Raw genomic sequence first — 25,484 nt, forward strand, 5'->3', positions numbered from 1 at the left:
AATTATGATTGGAGATCATCATAACACTATTTCAAAAATGGTCATCAAACTTCATATATTAAGGATTCGGATGCAAAGAAACCCAAGAGAAAAAAAAAGCTGAAAGCAATAAAAATGATGTGTCTGACACTTCAATAAAAGAAGAGTTTATGGGTTGCTTTCCCCCACTCTCACTCCCACCTCCCACCCTGTAGTTCTCAGTGTACTGTACACAACACTGGACTGCTCTTGAACATACTGCATGGAATCTGAACAGCAGCGGAGGTGGCCGACAATGTGTGTCACCATGTCAACATCAGCTGGAGTCTTGGCTCTCTTAAAGGGGAAAATCCAGGCTCAGCATAGCTCACGTGTGCTCACTCCAAACAATGACAGGAGCACCAACACTCGCAAAGCTTGGAAACAAGTCCTGCGTGGCTCACATTTATGACAAAGCCCATAATGTGCACCCTGCAAGTTGAGATATATTTCTTAATCCCTGTCTGACAAAATCTAAACGTTAACGTGAGATTTCAGCTTCAGCTTTGTAAAGTCCTTTTTTAAGGCTCACATAGGCGTGCAGTTGCCATTCTGTGTGTTGAAAGCAAAATGTGGTTTATTTTTATTTGTTTTGAAGCAAGGATTATCCCTTTAAGTAGCAGGGTTTGTGTGAACAGCCGCCTATTGACAGCAGGGAAACAGATATCACTGCAAATCTATAATTGATGATCATTAGCACTGATGAAGCTGAAATCTTAGTTCAGCTTCAAAACATTCATCCCTGGCAACATCTGACACAAACTGGCCCCAAATATCAGTCCTGTTAGGCCCGGCTGTCGATAAGTGGTTACTGTAAGATCTTCACTGAATTCAAGTACACCGAGGACTGGACTGGAAATTAACTTGTCGCCTGCCAAACTCAACCATCCATGTATGGAATTTCACCAGCCAGCTGAAATACCTGAAAACAACAGGACCTCCAAACGAGGGCTGGTAACCTGCCAGATTGGCTGGCAGACGCCAAAACACAGCCAAATGTGGAGGGGGAAAAAAACAACACCCAGCAGGTGGCCGCCGGTGGGTTGAGTCCAGATTGTGACACCTTTTCAAGCACATTCTACACATCCTGATGCGTAGGAGCAAATGCTGCTTTAATCTGGCAGCTCGGTGACTTAAGATGCACCGTGCTGTGGGTTTTAAGACAAGAATCTGATGTGACAACATCATGAAATCAACAGAAAGCGTGTTCTGATTACAACTCAGTCACAATGTGCTTAAAATATCATGTATTTATGTCACATTAGCTACATGAGCTACACTTCAAAGCTGTTTCTTTTCAGCACAGAGCGACGGTGGAAAAGACCACCAAGCCTAAAAAACCCGAACAATCCTCCAGCTGCACATCGGGACAATATCGGCTGCACTAGCTTCACTTCTCGTAAAAACACAGGTGCCTCGCATGGGACGTCAGAGGCACAGCTTATTCAGTAAGGCAATATGTACACGTGAACTGTATTTTTCTCTTATGCTGACGTTTCATAAATAAAGTCTAAAATAATACTGTACATTCTGGTGAAACGGTGGCAATCAAAGGTGGAAATGAAGTAAAAAAATAATTAAAAAAAGCAAAAATGAAACAAAGCACCTTCCTAATCAGGCCAATTGGTTAAGTCATTTCTTGCACTTTTGTGTACACGGACTCAGTACTGAGTTTTTAACAGTATCTGGGAGAATAGGGGGGGGGGGGAAAGCAACAACATGTTGGCATTCCCATCGATTAACATAAACAAAAAGATAATTACAACTTTGTAACACAGTTTTTTTTCTTATCAAAAATCAGACACAAAGCGACAGATTGCCTGCCTGCGCCTCCTGCTCCTGCACTACAAAACAGTTTGGCTACAAATGGAGGCGGGTTGGTTTTGGTGGTGGTGGAAGTGGAAGTGGGGGTGAGGAGTGGAAGTGCAAGGCTTGTTAATCAATACTGGTTGAAAAGCGGTGAAAAGTAACGTAAAAGACATGGGTGAGAGAAGACGTCATTACATGTATGTGACGAGCGCTCTGTTCCTGAAGCCAGTTAAGAACTAAACTATTACAATTAGCCCTGTAGGTTAGATTCAGTTTGCAGTTGGGTTTTTTTGTGTGTTTTTTCCCATATAAAAATCAATTTAACAAAACGGCTAGTACTGGCACACCAATTGATCTGTTCTCGGTTAATAATATTCCTCTTTTTGCAGTTCTGAAGCTGAACGATGTTTCATCGCTGAGAAATCAAACTGGCAAAACACAAAATTTACATTCTCCTCTTACAAAAAAAAAACAAAAACAAAAAACAATCAAAACAAACATGTAAATAACTTTTTTTTCTTCCAAAAACGAATTAGCCATTAGACATACAATACAATTACATAGATACATATTTTCAATACCGCACATTCAATCTGCCAAAAAACAAACAAAACAAATAAAAACAAAACAGAAAAAAAGTAATGATTACAAAGCCAACAAAGATGCTGCAATATATATAGAGAGAGATGTATGTACAATGATTATAGCATTCATAATTGCACTATGCCTCAATAAATGTTAATTACAGGCTTATGATCTAGGGAAGTGTTACGAAAGAAATTTTTTTTTAAAAGTATTCAAAGTAAGTCGGGGAATGAAGGACTACAGATCAGAAATGCCAATTAGAAACAAGAAGGGCTCACTTTGGTACAACTGAACGTCGACACTTTACCTTTCACACAGGAACTAGCCAGATTTACTCTCCACTGCTATTCAACTACAACAGTCAAGACAGCCGGGCTGTGATTGGACAATTACAAAGACACAGCTAAAATGCGACTGGATAAGTCTGCAGGCTGGCACGGGCTTGGTGCGAGGGGCCTGCAGCCCACGCCGCAAGGTTGTGATTGGACAATTTTAGGCAGTTCAGCGCGCCGGGTGTAGCTGCCCCGTCTTTCAGAGCCCACCAGCTCGCTGTAGCTCAGGTCAGTCCATGCTGGGTCGGTGTGTCGGGGGTGGGGAAGAATACCGCAGACTGTGTTGAACACTTCAAAAGCGTAAGAAATAAAATTTATTTAAAAAAACAAACAAACAAACAAAAAAACCCCCTCCAGGGTCGATACGTCGGGTCGGTAGAGTCAGTGAGTGTTTGTTAGCCCTGCTCTTTCCTGTCTGCAACACTTTTCATTTCAGTGAACAGCTGTGGAGTCTGGGCCTCTGTCTGTCTCACTCTCTTTTTTTTTTTGGCATTTGGCAATAAATATACATGTTACCATAATAAAAAGCGTTAATGTGGCACAGTTGAACATAATCATTTAAACATATCGTCTGATAAATTATTACCTCTCGGCTCCCTTCAGTTTGTGTAAAGTGATCGCTGCCATGGTTCATCTTTACATGACAAAGCAGAAGTCCCTGTGTGCTTCCTCACTTTGTTGCTCAAAGCTTTTTTTCCTTCTTTTTTTTTTAATTTTCAAAGCCATTTTCACTCACATTTCTGAACTGAACGGATCTATCGACAGCTGGAAACCATGACATGACCGTCACTTGACACACGACTTGGGTTGTTCCCTCCAAAACACATGCTCGACTCACTGAATGGTACCAAAAGCCAATGCAAAGTAAGATTAATAAAGATCTAAGCCACTCGCATATATCAAATGAATTTTAAATCATTTTAAAAGAGATCACAAATTCTGCCTACTCATCAAAAGACTTGCCAATCAGTCTATCAGATTAAAAAAATAAATAAAAAATGAAGCCATCTAACACATCACTCCCTGCTGGGCAAACAGGTAAACGCCCGTGATGAAGCTTCAGAATGAAACAACAGGTAAGGAAGAAGGTTAAAAAAAGGAATTCAAACTTTTTTTTCTTCTTCTTTTTTTATAAAAAGGCAGGAGGGACAGAAACGCACTGCATTCATTTGAGCGCCTTCCACCCAACCCTCGCGAATATCCTGTCCCTGCTTTTTCATCACTTCTTAAATAGCAAGATAACATTTACTTTGCTCACCCCTCGAGGAGTCAAGAGATCAGCAGACAGCAAATAAATTAGTATTATGCAACCATTAGATTTTTTTTTTAAATGTGTGTGTGTGTATATATGATCTATCTTTTCACAGATTGCGTCAGTCAGTGTGTGCTGAGGGCCCGCAGTCGGAACACCCTGCTCTGCCCTGCTCTACACCAGGTTGTACTCCTTTAGGTTGAGCTGCAGGATGGTGTCTTTGACGGCTGCAAAGACGAAACGGATGTTCTCTGTGTCAGTGGCACAGGTGAAGTGAGAGTAGATGATCTTGTCGCTGTCTGGGTTCAGGTCCACAAACATCTTGAGGATAAACTCTCGCCCTGCTTGGGCATCCCTCTGCGGACCTGCATAGGGGAATATCGTGGATCAGTATACATGCACAGCTATAAATTACCACAATATCAGTGTGGAGATCCTCCATGTTTTTTTTTTCATGGTTTTTCCCTACCATACTTGTCGGATCATTCCAATTTATGCACCACGACTGGATCTCAGGTCTGCCAGCCCCAGATTTTTATTTGCCCTAGAGCTCAAGCTAAAAACATTGTGAAGCTTCAGGTAGTACTTAGAAAACTTTACTCACTGCAGTATAGCGACGTGCCCTCAAATCCCTACCTGTGCACATTTCACATTATATGTTAATTGGTACACATTTTTTAAAGCTCTACATGTATACGAGTGATGTTGGAGGCAGGAGCACAAATGACTTATCTTATAAGTAAGTTTCTGATGCAAAAAACTACTAAGGCCAAAATTCACAGCAAATACAATTAAGTTTTCCCAGAAGAAATGTTTGCATGAAATGCTTCACTTATAATCAACACCTCTCTTCTGTGGCTTAATTATGTCGCTATGGATACCCAGCTGTTAGTTTTGGCTCACCCAAAACTAACAGATATACATAAGAAAGAGAATATCATGGGGCAACCAGTTAAGCTTCAGTCTAACATTATTTCCTTTTCTTTCTAAAGCTGTACACTTTAAAATACCAAAGCTATGAGCTTTGAATGCTGTAACACTTTCTTTATGTACTTTTATCATGTCCCCACAGCAGTAAAATACCGATACAATGGTGCATAGTGCATGGCAAATGTGGTAGTGTAGTACACTGTTCGCTGTAATGCTGTCAAATTATGCATGGCTAATGTAAACAAGCTGTCATGTTGAAGACATTTTTCCATCACCTCTCTGCACTGCTTGAATTCTTATATTTTATCCAAGACGTTGTAATCTGTTAAAAAACCCATTTACAAATGTTTGTGCTCAAAGTTACATTTACAGTGAGAACGATCTTTCAGATACAGAGTTAGAAATAGCACCAATGATGCGGTACGTGAAAAATACTCAATGCTTTTGCCATTCAAAGTGACCAATCATAGCTGGCCTTTAAATAGACAGGAACTAATGTGGAGCATGACAAAAATTACATATTAAATCTGTTCTAGTGCACTCCAGAAATAAAATTATGATCTTGTAAATTAGCACAAAAGGGCCACTTTAAAGCACTTGAAATCTGCATCATTTGATATCGAGTTTGAAATATTTTTTCTGCAATTATTTTCTCAAATCAAATATGTGTAATTTAGAAAAAATGAAGAAAATAGCAGAGATTACTCTGATGCATTAAAAGCTGTGTATCAGATATTATACTGTAAGCAGAAACTTCCTGCCATGGTTAACCCGTCAGCTCTACGAACTAGTTCCAATGGACCCCCAGTCAAACTGGGATGGAAAGCTGTCAATGACCCCCCTTGACAACCACCGGTCACTGGGTGGTGAGCAGTTACTGGCTAGGTGAAAACGGTCGTAATGAGGTGTAGATGTTATACCGAAAACCTTGTGATTGCTTTGCAGGTTTCCATGGCCGTCCGTAGTTTCCATAGAGGACGCCGACTCATCTGCAAAAGCTTGGCATCTACTTGCTGAGTGATACCGAAACTGTGAGGACAGCGCAAACAGGAAATGAAGACTGTTTGCCTTCAAAGTAAAAGTCTGAAAGCAAGTTGGTTGCAGTGATGAGGCACTTTTACTTCGGAGACTAACAGCCTCTATTCCCAGTTTGAATCACACTTTTTTCCAAGTTTTACGACCGCTCTGCAAGTGGTTCTACATCTACAGGCAGCTACGAACATCACATCGCAATCAACAAGGCCCCTCTGTGATTTATTTCACCTAGCTACCTCTGCCACTTCTCACCATCCAGTCGGGGACTTCACATCTTTCCATCCTGACTGGAAGTTGCTGCGTGACTGAAGCCTAACAAAAATAATGGCGCAGCAGGTGATCTGTGAACATGTTTAAGAGTTAAACAAAACATGACGTCTTTACTCAAAAACACCTCGACAGTCTTGATTTTGGAGCTTCACGTAAGCTCTGTCAGTGTTTTGGTACGAGCACTCTTAAATGATTCAACACTCACCATCATACTCTGGGAAGTAGTCAACCAGATGAGAGTACATAATCTTCTCCTCCAACAGGTCCTTCTTGTTGAGGAACAGAATGACTGAGGAGTTTTGGAACCAGGGGTATGTGATTATTGTCCTAAACAGAGCTTTACTCTCCTCCATCCGGTTCTACACAGAGTATATGTGAGGGGGGGGGGCAGAAGGACGGAAATAAAGAGATAGTTAGTCACTTAATTAAAAACCAGTCCTTCAACCTGATTAAGTGCAGATTTTAATAACCGTTTCACGGCACCAGAGGGAGAGCAGTAAGGATGAGAGAGTAGGGCAATCATGTTTTTAATTTCTCCCTCGCACTCGATTTCAAACAACCCTTCTCATAGCGAGTCTTACACCTCTCAGTGCTGCTGTTTATCAAAAGCACAAAGCAGAATGCCTTCTTTTATATTATATAATAAAAACTATGTAATGCTATTGGAATATAAAGGTTGTGAAGCTGGTCAGTCTTCTACTTTCACAATATGCAGGCTTGAAAAAAAAAGGAGGAAAACAGATGAGTGCAAGAAAAAAAAAAAAACAGCAGACAACACACATATGAACGCACACCTGCTCATTAATACACTTTAAAAAAAAACCTGACACATCGATTATTCTTAAGAAGGAGACGTGGCCTTAGGCGACATTCAAAACAGCTGGCTGATCATTTACAAGGGAAAAAGAGCTGGAGCACCACCGAGCAGCCCGAGAACCTGATTTCCATTGTTTTAAATAGGGAAAGCTTTTATCTTTACAAACAACTAATCTCTTATGTCATATGAAATAAGGATTTTCAAATGGGAATTTATTGAGAGCATCCTTTAAACCATTTAATCTCTCGGTAGTTTGGTGAAATTTCTCTTGGTCTTTCTAAAAAAAATAAATAAAAGGACAAATCACCTCGTTATCCGACTCCACCAAAACTTGGTCGTACTCGCTGAGCGCTACCAGGAACATGATTGATGTGACGTTCTCAAAGCAGTGGATCCACTTCCTCCTCTCTGACCTCTGACCTCCTACATCCACCATCCTGTCATGGCAGGAGAGAGAACAACGTCACTGTAAGCACAGGAAGTGTCTGTGTGGTTGTCCTTTTGACTTAAGTGGTCAATTTGCCATTGACCACTTCTGAATCAGATATTCAGTGGATTTCAATCAGATTATTAACATAAAATTAAAGGGAACTTTGTCAGGAAAACATCTGATAAACTTAGAAGGCGAACCTGCGAGTCCATTACGTATCGAGTATAGTTTAATACCTGCATTAACAAAGCACAATATTCTTTTTAAATATTTTATAAGCTTATCAAACTCCTTGCATATAAAATATTAATCCCCAGTCTTACTTGTAAGTATAACCATCAGATGAGGTGCACCTCTTTCTAAAGGCAGAAGCAGAGTCCACAGGTTACTTGAGTGTCTTAAAACTCTCACAGAGTGAGTGCACTCATGTATTCTCACTGCAGTGAGAGCGTATCTCGAAAACACTTTGTTTACTTTCATTTCCTTTTCCTGAGGTCAGCTGATAGCTCCACCAAGTTATTAAGATATTATAACAATGTCATACAACACCATTTCAGTGAACAGTGGTTGTGCTTTTGTTATACATAATGACACAGCACTGCATTTTCACTTTTTAAATAACAATTCGATCTCACCTGAATATGACACTCTGCAGGTCAAATGGGTATTCAATAATGCCTGTGGTTGGAACTCGAACCCTCAACACATCCTGCTGGGTGGGAAGGTAGGCTGTCTCAGCGATCCGATCCAGTGAGTTCAGGTAACTGAGGAGGCAGGCAGTAAAAACAATCCAGCACCTCACAGACACTAGAAATCTCTTTCCTGAGATCTATTAGAAATCTGTTGAACAGTTTGACGCCTGTTTCCTGAACGGCTGTCGGCTGTACTCACTATTTAGTAGAGTCCGAGAGCTGGTATTCCCGCCTTCGATCGTAACACTCCTGGATGCCCGGGTCATTCCATAAGCTCTTGATTGCATCGACGTAGGGATTCTCAAACTTGTTGATCTTCTCTACATCTACCTCTCTCACTATGTTGGCGTGAGCCTGGTGGAAAACAGAAACTTAACTTATCAAAACTTTATTCAATTCAATTCAATTCAATTTTATTTATATAGCGCCAAATCACAACAAAAGTCGCCTCAAGGCGCTTTATATTGTACAGTAGATAGCACAATAATAAATACAGAGAAAAACCCAACAATCATATGACCCCCTATGAGCAAGCACTTTGGCGACAGTGGGAAGGAAAAACTCCCTTTTAACAGGAAGAAACCTCCGGCAGAACCAGGCTCAGGGAGGGGCGGCCATCTGCTGCGACCGGTTGGGGTGAAAGAAGGAAAACAGGATGAAAGACATGCTGTGGAAGAGAGACAGAGATTAATAACAGATATGATTCGATGCAGAGAGGTCTATTAGCACATAGTGAGTGAGAAAGGTGACTGGAAGGGAAAAACTCAATGCATCATGGGAATCCCCCGGCAGCCTACGTCTATTGCAGCATAACTAAGGGAGGATTCAGGGTCACCTGGTCCAGCCCTAACTATATGCTTTAGCAAAAAGGAAAGTTTTAAGCCTAATCTTGAAAGTAGAGATAGTGTCTGTCTCCCGAATCCAAACTGGAAGTTGGTTCCACAGAAGAGGGGCCTGAAAACTGAAGGCTCTGCCTCCCATTCTACTTTTAAATACTCTAGGAACAACAAGTAGGCCTGCAGTGCAAGAGCGAAGTGCTCTAATAGGGTGATATGGTACTACAAGGTCATTAAGATAAGATGGGGCCTGATTATTTAAGACCTTGTATGTGAGGAGCAGGATTTTGAAATCAATTCTGGATTTAACAGGAAGCCAATGAAGGGAAGCCAAAACAGGAGAAATATGCTCTCTCTTTCTAGTCCCTGTCAGTACTCTTGCTGCAGCATCCTCCATCCTCCAAGCATTCAGTATCACACACACACACACACACACACACACACACACACACACACACACAAATTAATCACTGCACAGGTTACACAGTCCTAATTATCACTGGTGTATTTTCTGCTCTCACTCGCTTATTCTATATGCAGAAATTTCTTTGCACCCTTGGGCTCAGCAGGGACCTAATATCTGAAGCACAAATCCCACTGGGCCTATTAAGGGGAAAGTTTTGTCGCCCCAGATTCCCACTAAAACTCTGCTGTGTCCCATGGCAAGAGATCAACACGTGACTGAATGTTGAAGTGTTGAGCAACAGTGCAGCACAGCTACTCCTGATGATTAGGACGGATACGTAATGTTTGCATTTTGCATGCATGGGTGGGTGCTTCCATGAGTGTGAAATGGAGAGGCATTGAATCTGAAAATTCAATCATAAGTGAAATACAGAAACAAAAAACTTAAAAACTATTCAGATTTTAACATGAACAGACCTTCTGCCTCCATCAAAGTGAGTTAGGACTTGATGCACATTTTCCCCTAGCAACTGGAGGTTGCCAGATCCCACCCAAGATGGTGAGGCAATGTGCTAATGAATGCTTGTAATAGAAAATATTAAATATGTTTAATTTTACTGTGTGGTAGACGTACATATCAGTGCCTCACGTTTGCTTTTTTACTTTAACTGTAAACAGGGTAAACATAATAGAACAAACCACTCTGAGGTACATGGGGGGGATCCATTTTTCTAAATTAAAAATGTATTGTTTTTCCATATATAATATGGACAAAAACCTCTATAAAAGAAGTGAGGTTAGACCTCCTTTAAACAAGGGAGCTCAATTAAAGCTGTGGAATCTGAAGACAATGCAGTAGCGCCTTAAACCTGCATTTTTCTCAATGGCCACCAGGGGGCGAGGCGTGTGATTGCAAATACTTTTCTGGTCTCATAAAGAACAGCTCTCTGACTCGAACTCTGTAAGCACTTTTCCTGTTTACAGTCTCAGTCACTTATTTCTGGTCATATTAAATCAAAAAATTAGTCCATTTTGTAAATTTTGGTCATATTGTGTTTTGGAAATAAGGATTTTCTGAGATGCACTCACTGGCTAACAACTCATGACTGACAATCAGTTTCAGACTCGGACTCATTCCTTAAAATTCAGTTTCAAAACCAAATGGAGACTACAAAAGAAGGTCATCCAGAGGCTTCAAGATGGGACATGTGTTCATCAATTATATTGTCTACAGTGGCTTTAGCCCCACCAGTGATGTAAAGAATAGATTTACTTTTAACTTTGCAGTTGCCATATTTATTTAGATAAAACCATTCAGCAAGTTCCTAAATCTAATATGGCTGAGTAAATCTTTTGTGATGACACAGATATGAGTCAGTGCATTACATTCTAATTGAAGTTAGACTGAAATCATGATTGTGTATGACAAAAAAAAAAAAAAAAGTTTGTGCAGTAGCAGACACACAAGAATGCCTTTCAATAAACTGCACGTGATACTCGTGAAGATAATGGTAAACAGTACTTGCACACAAACAGAAATTAGCGTCCTTGCTTACAGAGATTGTGCGATTGACTGTAGAACTGGCGGATTAAAAACATAAATAAAGCCACAGAACAAGTCTTTTTACCAGCAGATTAACCACTCGTGCTGAACCTTCACAAATCAGTGACTGTATACATGCAGACACAGCATGACCTTTTACTTAACCTGCCACTACAAGCCTTGAAGTCCAGCACAAACACGGTTTCTGTTTTTAGTGTGGATCACCTAGTCTGAGACAGAGCTACAGTACATGACTGAGACGTGCATACATCGGACATGCGGAGACTGGAGGTCTGAAGATAGAGGCCTATTTAAATGGGTGGGACTGAAAGACTGTGAGAGTGACATTTACTATAAAAGCCCAGAAAGACACTGTAAACACAATTGATGGGTTTCATTTTCACTTCCCTTGTGATGTCAGTCAACTCTTTTGTCAAGGATAAAATACTTCCCATTTTACCCGTATGTATATGAGAGTAGAGGGATGTTGGGTACAAATTATGACAGGTTACACGGTTCCATTGTGCACATAGCTCTGATTTCATTAGACAGTCAGTTCTACCCTTTAGTACAGGTCCTAAAAGACTTTTACATCAACCTCCAATTGACTGTTACTACAAATCAGATGGTGGATGTGCAGTGTGCAAGACATGGCGGTAAACTGGAATGAGAACTGTACAATGAACCAAAAGCTTGGGAAGAAATTTCAAAGCAGAAACCCACCTGCATTTTGTTTCATAAAAATAGATCATAAAAGCATTACATTTAGTCAGCATATTCTGAATTATAGTGTTTAAAGTGGGTAAAATAATGGTGAAAATGCATAACTGATATACCACAATCAGTTTCGTTCCTCATGAAAATGCACACACGAGACGGGAAGCGAAAACGGCCATGCACCACATCTGCATAAACATGCACGGCTGCGATGTCATTTTAAATCTCGCAGGTTGCACTGATTGTCATTTAATGCGCGCTTGGTCGACAGCAGTGACTGGGCTCCTTGTTTGTTACAGTCTGCATGTCTGGGGAAACGATGTGTTGTTTTGCACTATGAATTTAATGTCTGTAGAATAGCGTTGCTATTCAAACTTTCAAAGATTTCCGTGCCATTTGAAAACCGCAAACATAATTTAACAACACGTAGTGGAAGCCTCATACCTGGCTGAATGCATCTCACTTTAAAATACAAATAAATGATGCAACTGTGCAATCAGTCAAAAGTTCTAAGCTGTGCAAATCAGTATTAATTATGCAACGCTTAAAGCGGTTCCCAAAAAGAATGCACTGGAACGTCTTTGCACCCCTCTAATGGAATGAATGGGATCCAGTGGTCTACTTGCACATGTATTTTAGGGAAATGAGAACGCTGATAAAATGGGACGGACCAAAAATGCTGTCACATTAAAGTGTGCATTTGGTTTTGTGCATTATGAACAAAACACCTGATTTTAACCCTGACATACCAAACACAACATCTCTAAAAAAGGCTTTCATTAAACATCAGCCTGGACTGTAGTCTGACACAGAGAAACTGAAGACCACAGCCAGCCACCACCTGAAATACAGTAGCTGCGCCAAGGTGTGGACTCCTAAGCATCATTTCCTTTAATTTGTCACTTTCACATGGAAGAAACTTTGAGCAAAAACTCCCTATACCAGTTCCCAAAGCTGTGAACACCAGGGTAACTCCTCTACAACAAAGAGGCCCTGCTGAAGTGTTAAGTACAGAGAGCAAGGTGAAATTTGAGCGAGTACTGTGGGGTATGGTAGCAGTGTAGAAGCAGGGATGGTGTGTATATATGCACGCGTGGATTTCAAGGAAATATGCAAACACAAATACTCAAAAGGGCGTGAAGAGTACTTGAGTGTTTTAAGGACACAGGAAGTCTATAAAAGGACAGGAAATGATTATGGATGGCTGTTACAAATAAGATAGACGGCACTCTAAAAATACTCAAGCACACTGTAACACATCGTAGAGTCTCTCTCTCGCTCTTTCTCTAATTATTTGACACCATCAACTGCCATTTAAGTTGGAGAACGTGAAAAGCCGGCATGAAAGAATCCATTTACCTTGTTGTGCTCATACTTGTAGGGGATCTTGAGCGTCTCCATGGCTCGGATCATGGCCTGCATGGACGTGAAGATGTTCTGATAAACCAGCTTGGTGAAGCCCCTTTTGTCCTCGTCAGAGTAACCGGTGCCGTGGATAATCCTCATCTGTTTGATGAATGTGCTCTTCCCACTTTCCCCAGTGCCTGAGAAAGTACACAGGAAAAGGGAACGCAGAGTTTATTTATACAGTAGGTTTGTGCAAAGTGTCATTTAACCAGACGGCGCATATCGTGTCCTGTGTCAGCAGTCATGCTTCTTAAACGGACATTCAGACTATTTTCACTGTTAAAAATTAATCCACTACTGTTAACTAGAGAAAAGGCATTAAAACCTTGCAGGGGAGACTTCTTGCACAGCCAGTGGTCTAAATACAGAACATAGGCGGCACTGATTGTACAACGTCTTTACCATGAGATTCTCATAGCTGTATGGATATAAAATGAATTTGATTGCACTGCATTTGCCACATTTATAGGGGCAAATCTGAAATCCAAGTGCAGATCATAATTAGCTGCTATAAACCAAAGCAAAAACAAGAAGGGACCCTGCAAGATCCTTACTTGGCTGTCAGCGTTTCAAGAGAATAAAAGAAAAAAAAAATCCATAAAGACTTCTGCAGTGAAGTGTTTGTTTTCATTGAAAATGACAAAAACAAACTTGTGGTTTTGGCATTAAATTAGTTTTTTAAACTACACTCTTTCATTCACATTCCATAATTACCTGTACCCCACAGCAATCCACCCACAGTAAAAAATTTTAAAATGCCGAAGCGCCGCTGTCTAACAGCCTTTTTTATTCAAGCTGCATTATTATATTTCACATCACGGAGGAAGATTGAACAAGCAAACAGGCAGGATTACTTTATAAAGTTGTAACAGAGACAGCCTGACATGGAGCAACACAAACTGCTGGTTGAAGACGATGTCCATACTCGTGTTGCATATTTAGGAGTCCTCAGTCCTCAAACTTCAGACAGTGCTGAAGGAATCAAGTCGGATACTGTCTAAATTACCCCTTTCCCAGTATAGCAGACAGTAAGAGATAACCTGCTTCATTTGCTTTAAGTTTACCAACTATTGACTGCTCTACTTTGATATGGACACAATCAGATGGTAAAACCTTTTTACTATGTAGTTTATAAACTGCTTAATATCCAAGCCAAATGTCCATGTTCAGTATCCACCCATGATTTTTTATGGGTACAAAGCTATTAGTAACCCCTTTTACACTACCCAGTAATTGGGTCCATTGTTAATGATGAAACGCTGATTAAAGTAACTATGGTGAATGAAAGGGATTCTCGCAGAATTAGAAACATAAATATGTGTGTAGGGATATTTCCTATCCTAAGATGAGTTGTGGCTTTTTGCAACAACATCCTGTCTTGGGATAAACATTTATACACACAGATGAACAGTACATGCACACGGACATACACATATGTACTCATCCACTCATGCTCACACATATGATATTATGTGCTGGTTACTTTTCCTCCCAGCCTGTTTGCTTAGTCTGGTGACAGACCAAGAACAACATCTCTGTCCTCTCAGCGGTGACAGGAACTATCTGGGTGTGAAGAACTGGGGGTGTAATTTCCCTTTCGTTCATTGAGAATCTTGGCAGATCAGTGGAACAGTCTTAACTAGTACCTCTTGGATAACTTCAAGGGAAAGGAGTGCACATGTATGTTTTGCATGTGTGCTGCAGTGCATATTAACTGAGCGTCTCTCTTATAGAAGTCTGAATATGCTGCACTTCTTTGTAACAAAAGCAGGCTCTCTAGTGTAGTCCAATAGAGCGAGCACTTTACACAGCAAACATACAGTCCAAAAATAATGCTGTACAAGAGAAAATCCTTTTTCTGCTGTGGGGCTGCCAATGTAGAAGCTTGCAGGGAGGTAGCAATCATTCTCCAAATTAATAAATGTGGCTTTGAGGAAAGGTATTAGAATACATTGTTTTTCCATGCATATTCAACTTAATTTGATGAATACCACAATGCATATGGTTTCTTTTCCACTAAACAAAGCAAAGAAAACCACATCTGTCCATTTATCCATTTTCTCAACTGCGTATCCAGGTCAGGGTCACAACTGGGGCTGAACCCCATCTAAGCTGTAATTGGGTGAAAGGCAAAACTCATACAAGCCCATGCTTTATGATTTAGACCCGGATTTGTATTTGCTGTCCAAACAGGATAGTGTTATTCACCTTGTTGTTCCAGTCAATGAGTGGGAGTTAACAATTACAATAACCTTAATAATGGGTATTAATTCTTTAACTAATTTTAAGAAATAATACATTCAAAACATTTTTCCTAACACCAGTGAAGTGGGTGACAGAATTAGCACATCAGAGTCTGAGGTGGGTAGAGTGGATGCTCTGGGTGAGGATCCCAATCACCAGGCTTGGTCTAGTATACACTCTCAGTACCTCCTTGGTAAGATGCTTTGGGTGGAGACTGCCCGGCCTACCTGCATGGGAAAGCCCCCAAAGAACTTTAGTGGTGGAGAATAGTGAGGTCTTGGCAGCTTTGCCTAGCATGCCTAGCTGGATACATATGAGTGGTAGCAAAATGGATGGATGCCGATGACATCATCCTGGTTGTCACAGGAAAAAAGTAAGGTACTCTCCTACAAGAATACTATATTTTTATACACATTACTTCATAGATTTGTACACAATTACTCGAAAAGAAATCATAATCGCTTGACCGCATCTCTGTCTTAATGGATCTTTTCCATTATACCAATGAGTATAACAGGCACTGAAAAAGATAGGGAGACAGCAAATATGCTGTGTATGATTGTCTTCTGGCCATTAGTGGCTGCTGAGTCACGCTTCCAATCGATGCAGCGACCCCAGATTAACCCAAGTGTGTAATGGTGTCTATGGATCAGCATTACATCTGCCATGGCACGGGTGTGCCATGTCGCAGGTTCTATGAAAGTTGTCTGACTCAGAAGCAAAAGCACAATAAGACAAAAGACCAAAGAAAAAAACCAAAACCAGCTGCTCAGTCTTCCTTTTCCTTTAATTATTAAATATCCTGGGCATTTAAAACTTGACTAGAAGATACTCAGCACTCACACTTAAACCAAATAATAAGCACATCTTAAGTGTATCAAAGGGAAAATGAAAAGTTCTCCTGTTCACTGGCCAAATGACGTCTTGAACTTTGTGCTTTCAAGACTCGCCAAACTCCATTACTGTCTGCGGTGCGCAGACATTTTAAGAATGTACCTCATTTTAAACTGACTCTATGAGTGAAAAAGAAAGTCATTCACTTCCAAGTTCTTAGCAGCACCTTAAGTAGAGTTAAGACACGAAGGCTGAGTGCCAGTTTCACTTTTACAAATACTTTCGATTTGTTCCTCATCGGCATGCATTATTGGACCTTGATTTTCAGCCTTGCTTCTAATGAGAGTTTAACAAAACTCAGACACTCTTTGGTCCTAAATTTGAAAGAGAAAACTATTCAGCTGTTGTACAGTTACAAGAATGACAGACTTGGATTTCAATCTTCTCCCTCTCAGTTACTTTGATAGGAGTTTTTACATTTAATTTATTTAACTAACCAAATAACAGAAGCTCCCTAATTTTAACACCATCTTGTATTCAAAATATACATTAACACTAAATGCAAGAGAGTAAACACTTTTCAGGAAATGATAAGTGATTATTTAGTTCATTATTTAGTTCCTTACAACTGACTAAGGTCAGTTATACATGTGCATAACTGACCACTGCTGTGAGTGGGACCCTGTGTTTAACAAACTTAACTGGATGACAGGAAAGTACATAAAATAAACCTTACTTTATTAAGAGAATTTAAAACTCTTGAACAATAAACAGATATATTTATATTTTAATGGTTCTAAAGAAAATCACTCCTATAGGAGTCGGATCAATTTGGTGTTAATGGGACTGAAAAGAGCCAAAACACTCCACAGAAAGTGTGGTGCATCAAGGTGCCTTATTAAACCATATTCTCAATTTCTTCAGGACTGTTGCATTGCGAATACTTTTAAGTCAAAAAGCGTATAAAAGATCTGGAGTTGGTTCCAAGTGCTTAACTTGCATTTGGTAGCTATTTACTGTAATTCTCAATAAGAGGTTGACAACAATCTGGTACATGCTTAAAATGCATGTACACTGACGAGCTCAGCAACACCAAAACACCTGAAAGACCACAGAAAACAACTAAAGTGCATGATTGCATTTTTTCCCTTGATTACGATACAACGTCTAACTAACTCAAGAACAATCAGTCTCACTGAAGTCTTTTTCTCACTGAATGGACTTTGTTGACTCGGTCACAAGTGTTTATTGATAATCAGACTCCTGCTGGAAGCAACAGGATGAAGTGTGCAGGGCTATACTATCTCCTCAGATTCAACCAGATGGTGCAATACTGATCAGGCACAGTGCAAATGGATAATAACCCAAAGCATACTGCAAAAGCAACCCAAGAGTTTCTCAAGGCAAAGAAATGGGATATTCTTCAATGGCCAAGTCAGTCGCTTGATCTCAAGTAGAAATTTGGCCCTTCAATCACATTCACATTGACTTAAAAATCTATTTTGGAGGCACAATTTTGAAAAATTGTCCAAAAGTGGACCCAACTATCATAAAATCTGGAAGCTAAACAATGACATTGAAATGAATAAAAATGACTTAAACACTGATTGATACGTTAATCAAAACATAAGACACCTTTAGGCCTTCCTCTAACAATAACAGCCATGTGCTTGTGAAAGAGTCGCTATAAGTAGGGCTGGACTTTGTTCAGTCATAGCCATGACACAACATGGTAAATGGACTATTTCTTACAGAGAGCTTTTCACTCAAAGCGCTTTACGTAAATTGCATCATTCACCCATTCACACCAGCACTGGTGCAATGATTTTCTAAATTATTTGGTTGTTTAAAATTGACATTCTAGAATATATCTTTTGTGTTTGTTGAGGTAAATCTATAACCTAAGTTGTAAAGGCATCTTGTGTTTCGAGTCCATCCCACTTGTCTACAAATTAATTTTCGGCATGCATGTGAAAGTGTGTAAAGGGGGACAAGCACCAAAAACTAGGTTCAATGGTCCCTTAAGGATTGGAGCTGGGTCATGCCACTTTTGTAATTGAGCAATTTTAAATTAATTTAGCAAATGTAGACAAGCCCAATAATTAGTCATGTTTAACCCATTTCAGAGTCAACAGACGCTTCAGACCTCAATGATAAAACAAGAATTGTCTATTATTAGTGGTATCTATTATTAATCTACAAATTATTTTCTAGATAAAGTAAATATGCCTAGATTCCCACAACAGCCCATGGCCAAAAGAGAGTTTTGAATGGGTTTCTTCAAATTTGGCCACTTGGACTGATAACAATTTGTCGTTGACCTTAAACCAACAATGTAACACAAAACAGGTTTTTGTTCCTGCCATAATTCAAGAGTTTATGTGCCAATAAAGGCAATTTCCTAAAATAGCTAATAGAGTACAAAGCTAAAAAAAAAAGACGACATGATATATCCAGCAGTTCAAAGGCCAACTGGCCGTTATTTAAAAGCAATAACAGAACAGAAAAGTAGACTGATCATATTTCATACTGGGTCAGATACTAAATGCGTGGCACTAATCTTGCCCCCTTCCATAAAATGATGCTAAAGTCTTTACTGCATTTAGACTCACTTGCCTCTTGCTAGTACTGGGTTGGACCCCCTTTTGCCTTCAGAACTGCCTCAACTCATCCTGACATAGAATGAACAAGGTGATGGAAACATTCCTCAGAGATTTGGGGTTTTATTGACCTGAGATTTGTCAGCTGCATATCCATGATCTCAATCTCCTTTTCCACCACATCCAAAAGGTGCTCTATTGGATTGGGATCAGATGATTGCAGAAACCATTTGAATACAGTGAGTTCATTGTCATGTTCAATGCCAAGAAAATATCCCCCAGACCATTTCACCACCAGCCTGATACAAGGCAGGATGGATCCACAAGTTCATGTTAAAATCAAATTCTAACTGACAGCTGACTGTTGCAACAGAAAACACTCAGACAAGGCAATGTTTTTCCAATATTCTGTTAACCAGTTTTGGTGAGTCTATGTGAATCATAGGCTTTCCTGTTCTTTGCTGACATGAGTGACACCTGGTGTGGTCTTCTGCTGTTGTAGACCGTTCAACGATTCTCATCTGCACACCTTGGTTGTACCGAGGGGTTATTTAAGTTTCTGTTGTCTTCTTAACAGTTTGAAACAGTCTGGTCATTCTCCTCTGACCTCAACAAAATATTTTTAGCAATAGTCAAAACTAAATCCCATTTTGACTATTGAGGTATACACACCAATGACCACTAACCACATGACATTAACTAGTAAGCCATATTGGATGTATGACAATCGTGATGACTATACAGGCTAAAGTGAATAAGGTCCTAGTCACACAGGCTTAGAGACTGGTCCATGGCAACCAATAGTCATGAAGATAAAAAATGAGAACTCCTCAGGTGGCTTAAAGTGGCTGCATGAGGTTGATAGCAGTCGCTGATGAAATGATTGCTAAAAGGCCCACTCGTACAGGCCTAGAATCTAGAAATGGACAGTGACCCTTATTTTTTCATAGGACCCACCTTTTTCTAGGGAACAGATGGGTCATGTACTCCCCAACCAGTTGGCAAAAACATGATTACTTTGATTAGTAGCATATTGCTGCGGTTACCTGTAGTTTGCATTAAAAGGGAGACCTATCTAAAAATACTCTCCAGCTACTCTCCAACCTGTAGAGAAACTGTGAAAAGTGCAACAGAAGCCATAAATGGAAACCATTCGCTGTCAAAGTAAAAACTGTAGATTTTGAAAAATACCAGTTGCAGTGCAAAGACACAACTTTTACTCTGAGGGTGAACCTTCACTCCGGTTTGCATCACACTTATTTAAGTTTTAGTACTACATGGCGAGTAATTCCCTGTAGTTTTTCACGTTTGTCTGCAAACTCTCAGTCATGTAAATCTGCTAGTAACCAAAGCAATCACTAGAAGGTTTTTGGAGCAGCACTTTCTTAGAAATCAGTTTCACTTACTGAGAGTCAGCTACCTCCATCAACCACTACCAACTAGTTGGAGAATACACATTCTTTCCTGGCATCAAGCATTGTGGACAAATCTTGAGTGATGTGCACATGATGTCATGTGAGAAACTCCGACAAAATGCAGTTCAGAGCTCAAATACTGTGCTTCTAAAAAGATGTGTAGTAAGTATGCACTTTTCTTGAACTATAGGCACTCAAACTCTAAAGCTTTTTGCCCCAACTACTTCAGGACAATGTTTGGTCACGGGCACATCAGTTCAACAATGAAAGTGTAGGAAATTTAAGTTTAAAATAAAGCACAATATCCAGTGTAGACTTTTTTTAATATTAAAAAAGGTCACTGTACAACGGCAGAAGGAGCTTGATGTATAATACCAGCTAATAAACTGGACTCCATCCCAGTTGACTGCTGGACTTTGCCAATAACTCTAACTAACTTTTAACTTTTGTAACTAACTGTAACTTTTATAGACACAATTTCTAGGCATAGTCAAGTGATGGATAGTTTCTGCTTGAGTGGCTTCAAGATCGAGATCTTGGGGGCAGTGTGAAGCAGCAGGAATGAGAATTAGCATTTCCAAGTCCGATGCAATGGTTCTCAACCAGAAAAGAATGACCACTCTGAATCAGGGACAAATTGCTGGAAAGTGGATGAGTTTAAGTATCTCAGGATTTTGTTCACTAGTGAGGCGAGAGTTGATTGGGGAAACTAAAATACAGATTGGGGTCATGTCTGCAGCGATCTGGATGCCGTGACAGTCTGTAGTGTGGAGCTCAGTCATTCAGAACAGGTTCAGTAGTAGAGCTGCTACTCCTCCACACCAAAAGGAGCCAATTGAGGAGGTTCGGGCATCTGACTAAATTACCTCCTCGGTGCTTCCTAAGTGTGGCGTTTCAGGCACGTACTACCGGGAGAAGGTTTCAGAGCAGCTCAGCCTGGGGGACATAGAGATTATATCTCTGTCCCCCAGGCCGAGCTGAAGGAAGTGGTTGGAGGAGAGAGGGTCTGGACTTCTCTGCTTAGACAGTTGTTCCTATAACCTGAACCCAGATAAGCAGCAGGGAATGGATGGATAAATTGATTGATAGATGTATGGATGAAATATTCAGGCACAATGGAGATTTTTTTTTTTTTGCTAAAGTCACCTGGCTCTTCTTTTTTTCAGGTTTATGAAGAGTAATTTTTTTTTTTTAACTAGACAGTCTTTATTAGTCACTTATATGAGAGAATCCATGGGTATCTCCAGTATTTTAGCTAGCATTAAACAACATCTATGCTTGACAGCTTTTAAGAGAAACATATCAAGCCCTTCTCCCACTGAATCAACTCATCTACACTGTTGCTGGTAATGTATTCTCAGTCATCCAATAAGGTTAAATGAGTGTTAATTTCAGAACATTCCCATTATCCGGTTAGCTCTTAATGGACATGAGATACTTGAGGAATGGATTAAAAACTTGCAATCTTCTCATTTGCTGTGTAGCCTGTGTTTCAACATACACAATCCCAGTAGACACAAAGCAATTAGTGGTTTTGAAAGATTATAAGTGACGTTTTAAAAGCCAAGATGATTTCTGAAAAGCCCACTGATGGTCATCCTGAAAACTAGTGAACTTGACTTGGAGAGTTTAGTGGTCAAATCCATTGGGGAAATTAAGCAATTAGCAAGCTTGAAAAACTGAATACCCATATCCTGTCACTGTATAATAGCTCATAGAGCATCTGTGGTGACACAGTCATATAGAGCACACATCTTCACATATGCACATCTTCCTCTGTTTCACTTGACCACTTGTAATAGAAGTGGTATTTGTGTGCATTAACACACACACACACACACACACACACACACACACACACGATCATTGTGAACTGAGAGCCCTGCATATGAGCTGATATACTGAATCAGGTCCAAAAATAAAATGGTTAATTTATCCAGGATTGCTTTAGATGCTCAAGCACGTGCCTGCCTATTGTATTTATGAATGCCTCTACATTCTACAAGGATTAATAAGGTCTATTGTCCTAGGTTAGCCTTGAGTATAACGCATTTCCTATTCATACTCTAATCGGCCTCTCCATGCTCAAACCTTAGATGTTTGTTATAACTCCGGAAAAAGCCACACAGCAGAAAAATGTCTATACTACCGTCTAAAATCTGTGCTGTTGTTTCTTGTTTTCCTGTCTCTACATAATCATGCTCCACTTCACTTTATATCTTTTTAAAGTAAAGTAAACCCCTCTGAAATACAACAGCCTACCCTTTCACTTTGGGCTGACAAATTTTCACACATTACTGACTAAAGATTAAATAAATACAAGATTATTAGAAACAGCTGCCCTCAAATCGTACACACTTTGTTGTTTAAGGTCACTGACTGCTTATGAATTTGCACAATGAACTTGTGGTGTATTATGAGAGATTAAGGGGCAACAGCAGCACAGTTATTTAACAAGGGTGGTGGCAGTGAGCTCCTTCAAATCCATTTAAGAGGGATTCATGTCATTGTTTTCTTTTAACCAGCACCCAAAGGTGTAAACTTCTCTCATCCAGTCCCTCTTAAGCATCACTCGGGAGGCAATGTTGCGATCTAAGGGTCTAAATGTACTTTAGACCATTGCCTTCTTGCATTTTCTAAGGAACTAAGTGAGGAGAGCAGCGGATCAGGAAGCGAGGTTTCTGGCACCACTCACCAGGACCACAGTCATCACATCTAATGGGCTTTTTGTTGAAAATCTAATTAAAACCGGGATGGTAAGTAGATGACTTGTTTTCCTCACATTTCTTCAGTATGACTAATGCTGCTTAACAGGATCTGCCCCCTTCTCCCCCATTTACAACCAAACACTGCAAAGACACAGTTACGAACGTCATTATTTAGGGTTTTTTTTTTTTTAAATTTAAATAACAATTTATAATTTTACTATTAAAACCATGATACATTACTTACTGTATTGGACCGAATACTGCTGTTAGCCTGGAAATTTAATATTCCACAATATAATATGCAGGAGCATACCATCACACACAGGTTTATACATATTATAGGACAGCAAGTGGCCAAGCTTTCACTCTACACCGATATCTGGGATATAATGATTGCCAGGGTTATGTGTTAAGCTGCAAAACTGTCTTGATTGTGCCCAATAAAGCGCAGACTTTGGCCCAGCCACACTCTTATAAGCACACCGCCTGAATGCGCCCCTTAAGATCTGGCTGCACACAGGTTGTTGTCAGACCTGTAAAGAGCGTGGAGGAGTCAAAGGAGAGCTAGCGTCCATTTGTTTCCTCGACACTAGCCAGTCACAGTTATTCAAATCAGGTGGTTTTTTATAAAGTGGAAGCCATGCAGGCCTTACTGGGCAGCATCTCCTCCCTCTGCTGACCTGCCAATCTGTGCACTCGACTCATAACACCGAGATATTTCTACCCCACCACCCAAACTTCACTCAGGTGGGGAACCCCCATTAATAAACCCCCACTCCCTACAGCCGACAAAGGCATTTTTAGTGAGAGAGGAATGCGGGCTTGGCACTGCTCTCCCCGTCGAGCTTACCGAGAAGCAACAGTTTCAGCTCCCGGCGTGCGTCCCTCTTATCCCGGCGGAGCTGCCTTTCGATCTCGTCGTTGATCCGCCTGGCTTCTTTCGCCTCCTCGCTGAGGCAACACGCCATTATGGATTCCAGGGTCATTCTCTCTCCTTTTGTAAAACTCGCACTCCTTTCCCCGCTTAGTGATTCATCCAGATTTCAGGGGCAGAAGGAAAGAAAGGAAAAGAAAGAAAGAAAAAAAAAGACAGGCCTGTGAATGCCAAATAACGTCCTCATACAGGCCTACTGGTGGTGAAATAACGCGTGGACGCCCTTATAATGAGTCCCAACAGCGCACAGATTGTGGTGGAAAGGAAAATTAGATATTTGAGAAATTATTGACCCCCCCAACCCCTCCCCCTGCTTCGGTTCGCTTTTCTGGGGCCTCCCGACAGCTTCAAAACAACAGTCCAAAGCGGTTTCGGTGGAATATCTGTGCAATCTTAATTGGTGTAATCTGCTTTCCCGTCTCAATATGATCAACAGATCCTTTTAAGACACATCCTCCGTACTGCTCAGTGTGATCTCGTTAAGCATTGTCATCCGAGCCGGGCCACCCTCTCTTCAAAGTCGTCAATGTTGATATTTTTCATTAAACGAAATCCCTCGCGTTCACGTTACCGTCTGCGGATGAGGGCAACAAGAAAAACGCATGAATAAGGCTGTCCGTTTATTTTCCAATGGCTCGACTCCCGGGCGTGGTAAGGCAGAATATGGCGGACTTTCACTCCAATCCGCTGGGCTGGGATACAGTACAGTTATCTCTCTCGGTGTGCTTAAAAAGCCAAGAAAGCCGCACATAACACAGCATTTCTGCCCGAGCTCTTGATAGAGAGGCGAAAAAACATCCCAGTGCGCCTCAGAAGGGAGCTCAAGTCCACGGTTCACGAGCGGAACGTGAAGAAAGGAATAACAGCCGTGTTGTTGCTTTTCCCCTGGCCAATCTTCTCCTTTTCCTCAATTCTCTTCATGTATTTTTATTGCACAGGCCATCCACTCCTCCGCTGGCAGGGTGACGTCGGCCTCCCATCGACCAAGGGGGAGTGTCACGTCAAACAAACGCCACACAAGTCATTTATACACCAACCTGTGGAATAGAAAATGCGTATGACGGGATATGTTGGGACTTCATATCTCTGTTTTACAGTTTCCACTTCAATCCTGTTTTTTTTCGTGTGTGTGTGTGTGTGTGTGTGTGCTCCCTTGGTGGGAGGAGGTCCTTATGGAGAGCCATAGGAAGTACAGTTTATGTTTTAGTGATTGCGTGATGTGCGCCTAGTGGAAGTTAACCTTGCACACTCTGATTGTGTTTCAGTGGACATAATATAGTTACACAGTATACAATCAAACGGCACTGCAGTAAACTCTGAAGGTCATTTGGTGTTATTTTTGGCGAGGCACTGAGGCGTTAACTTAACTTAGCTGCTACTTGTTGCTCTTTATGAGCTTCTTTGACACCGTCAATAAAATGCAGTTTTTATTCACATATTTATACCTGTCTAAAACTAATGGTCCGTCACACCATCACTACGCTTTAGAGCGATCTCCAGCTAACTTTCATGTCAGCTGGAGGGTTACAGTGTTTTGTTCAATGTTGTCTTCCTGTGGTGTGGCGTAATTGTGGTACATTTCTTTTTTCCAAGCTTAGACTTACAGTCTATCAAAAACATATTTATATATTTATACTTATACACCGTATAAATACTGTAGCATTTTTCTAC

At 40.5% G+C, this 25,484-nt stretch overlaps 1 protein-coding gene across 1 annotated transcript; it reads right to left on the reverse strand.

Moving 5' to 3' along the window:
* Positions 1-360: 360 nt before the first annotated feature.
* Positions 361-24,869, reverse strand: LOC100697949 (guanine nucleotide-binding protein G(q) subunit alpha). The gene is made up of 7 exons (XM_003446049.5): positions 23,730-24,869; positions 13,031-13,215; positions 8,370-8,524; positions 8,114-8,242; positions 7,356-7,485; positions 6,437-6,590; positions 361-4,361 (listed from the first exon to the last, which is right to left on the reverse strand). Exons 1-7 carry the CDS (start codon positions 23,863-23,865, stop codon positions 4,171-4,173), a joined length of 1,080 nt encoding a protein of 359 aa, XP_003446097.1. The 5' UTR covers positions 23,866-24,869; the 3' UTR covers positions 361-4,170.
* Between the last annotated feature and the right edge of the window lie 615 nt (positions 24,870-25,484).

Source organism: Oreochromis niloticus, linkage group LG12, assembly GCF_001858045.2.
Source record: "Oreochromis niloticus isolate F11D_XX linkage group LG12, O_niloticus_UMD_NMBU, whole genome shotgun sequence".
NCBI classification, from domain to species: domain Eukaryota; kingdom Metazoa; phylum Chordata; class Actinopteri; order Cichliformes; family Cichlidae; genus Oreochromis; species Oreochromis niloticus.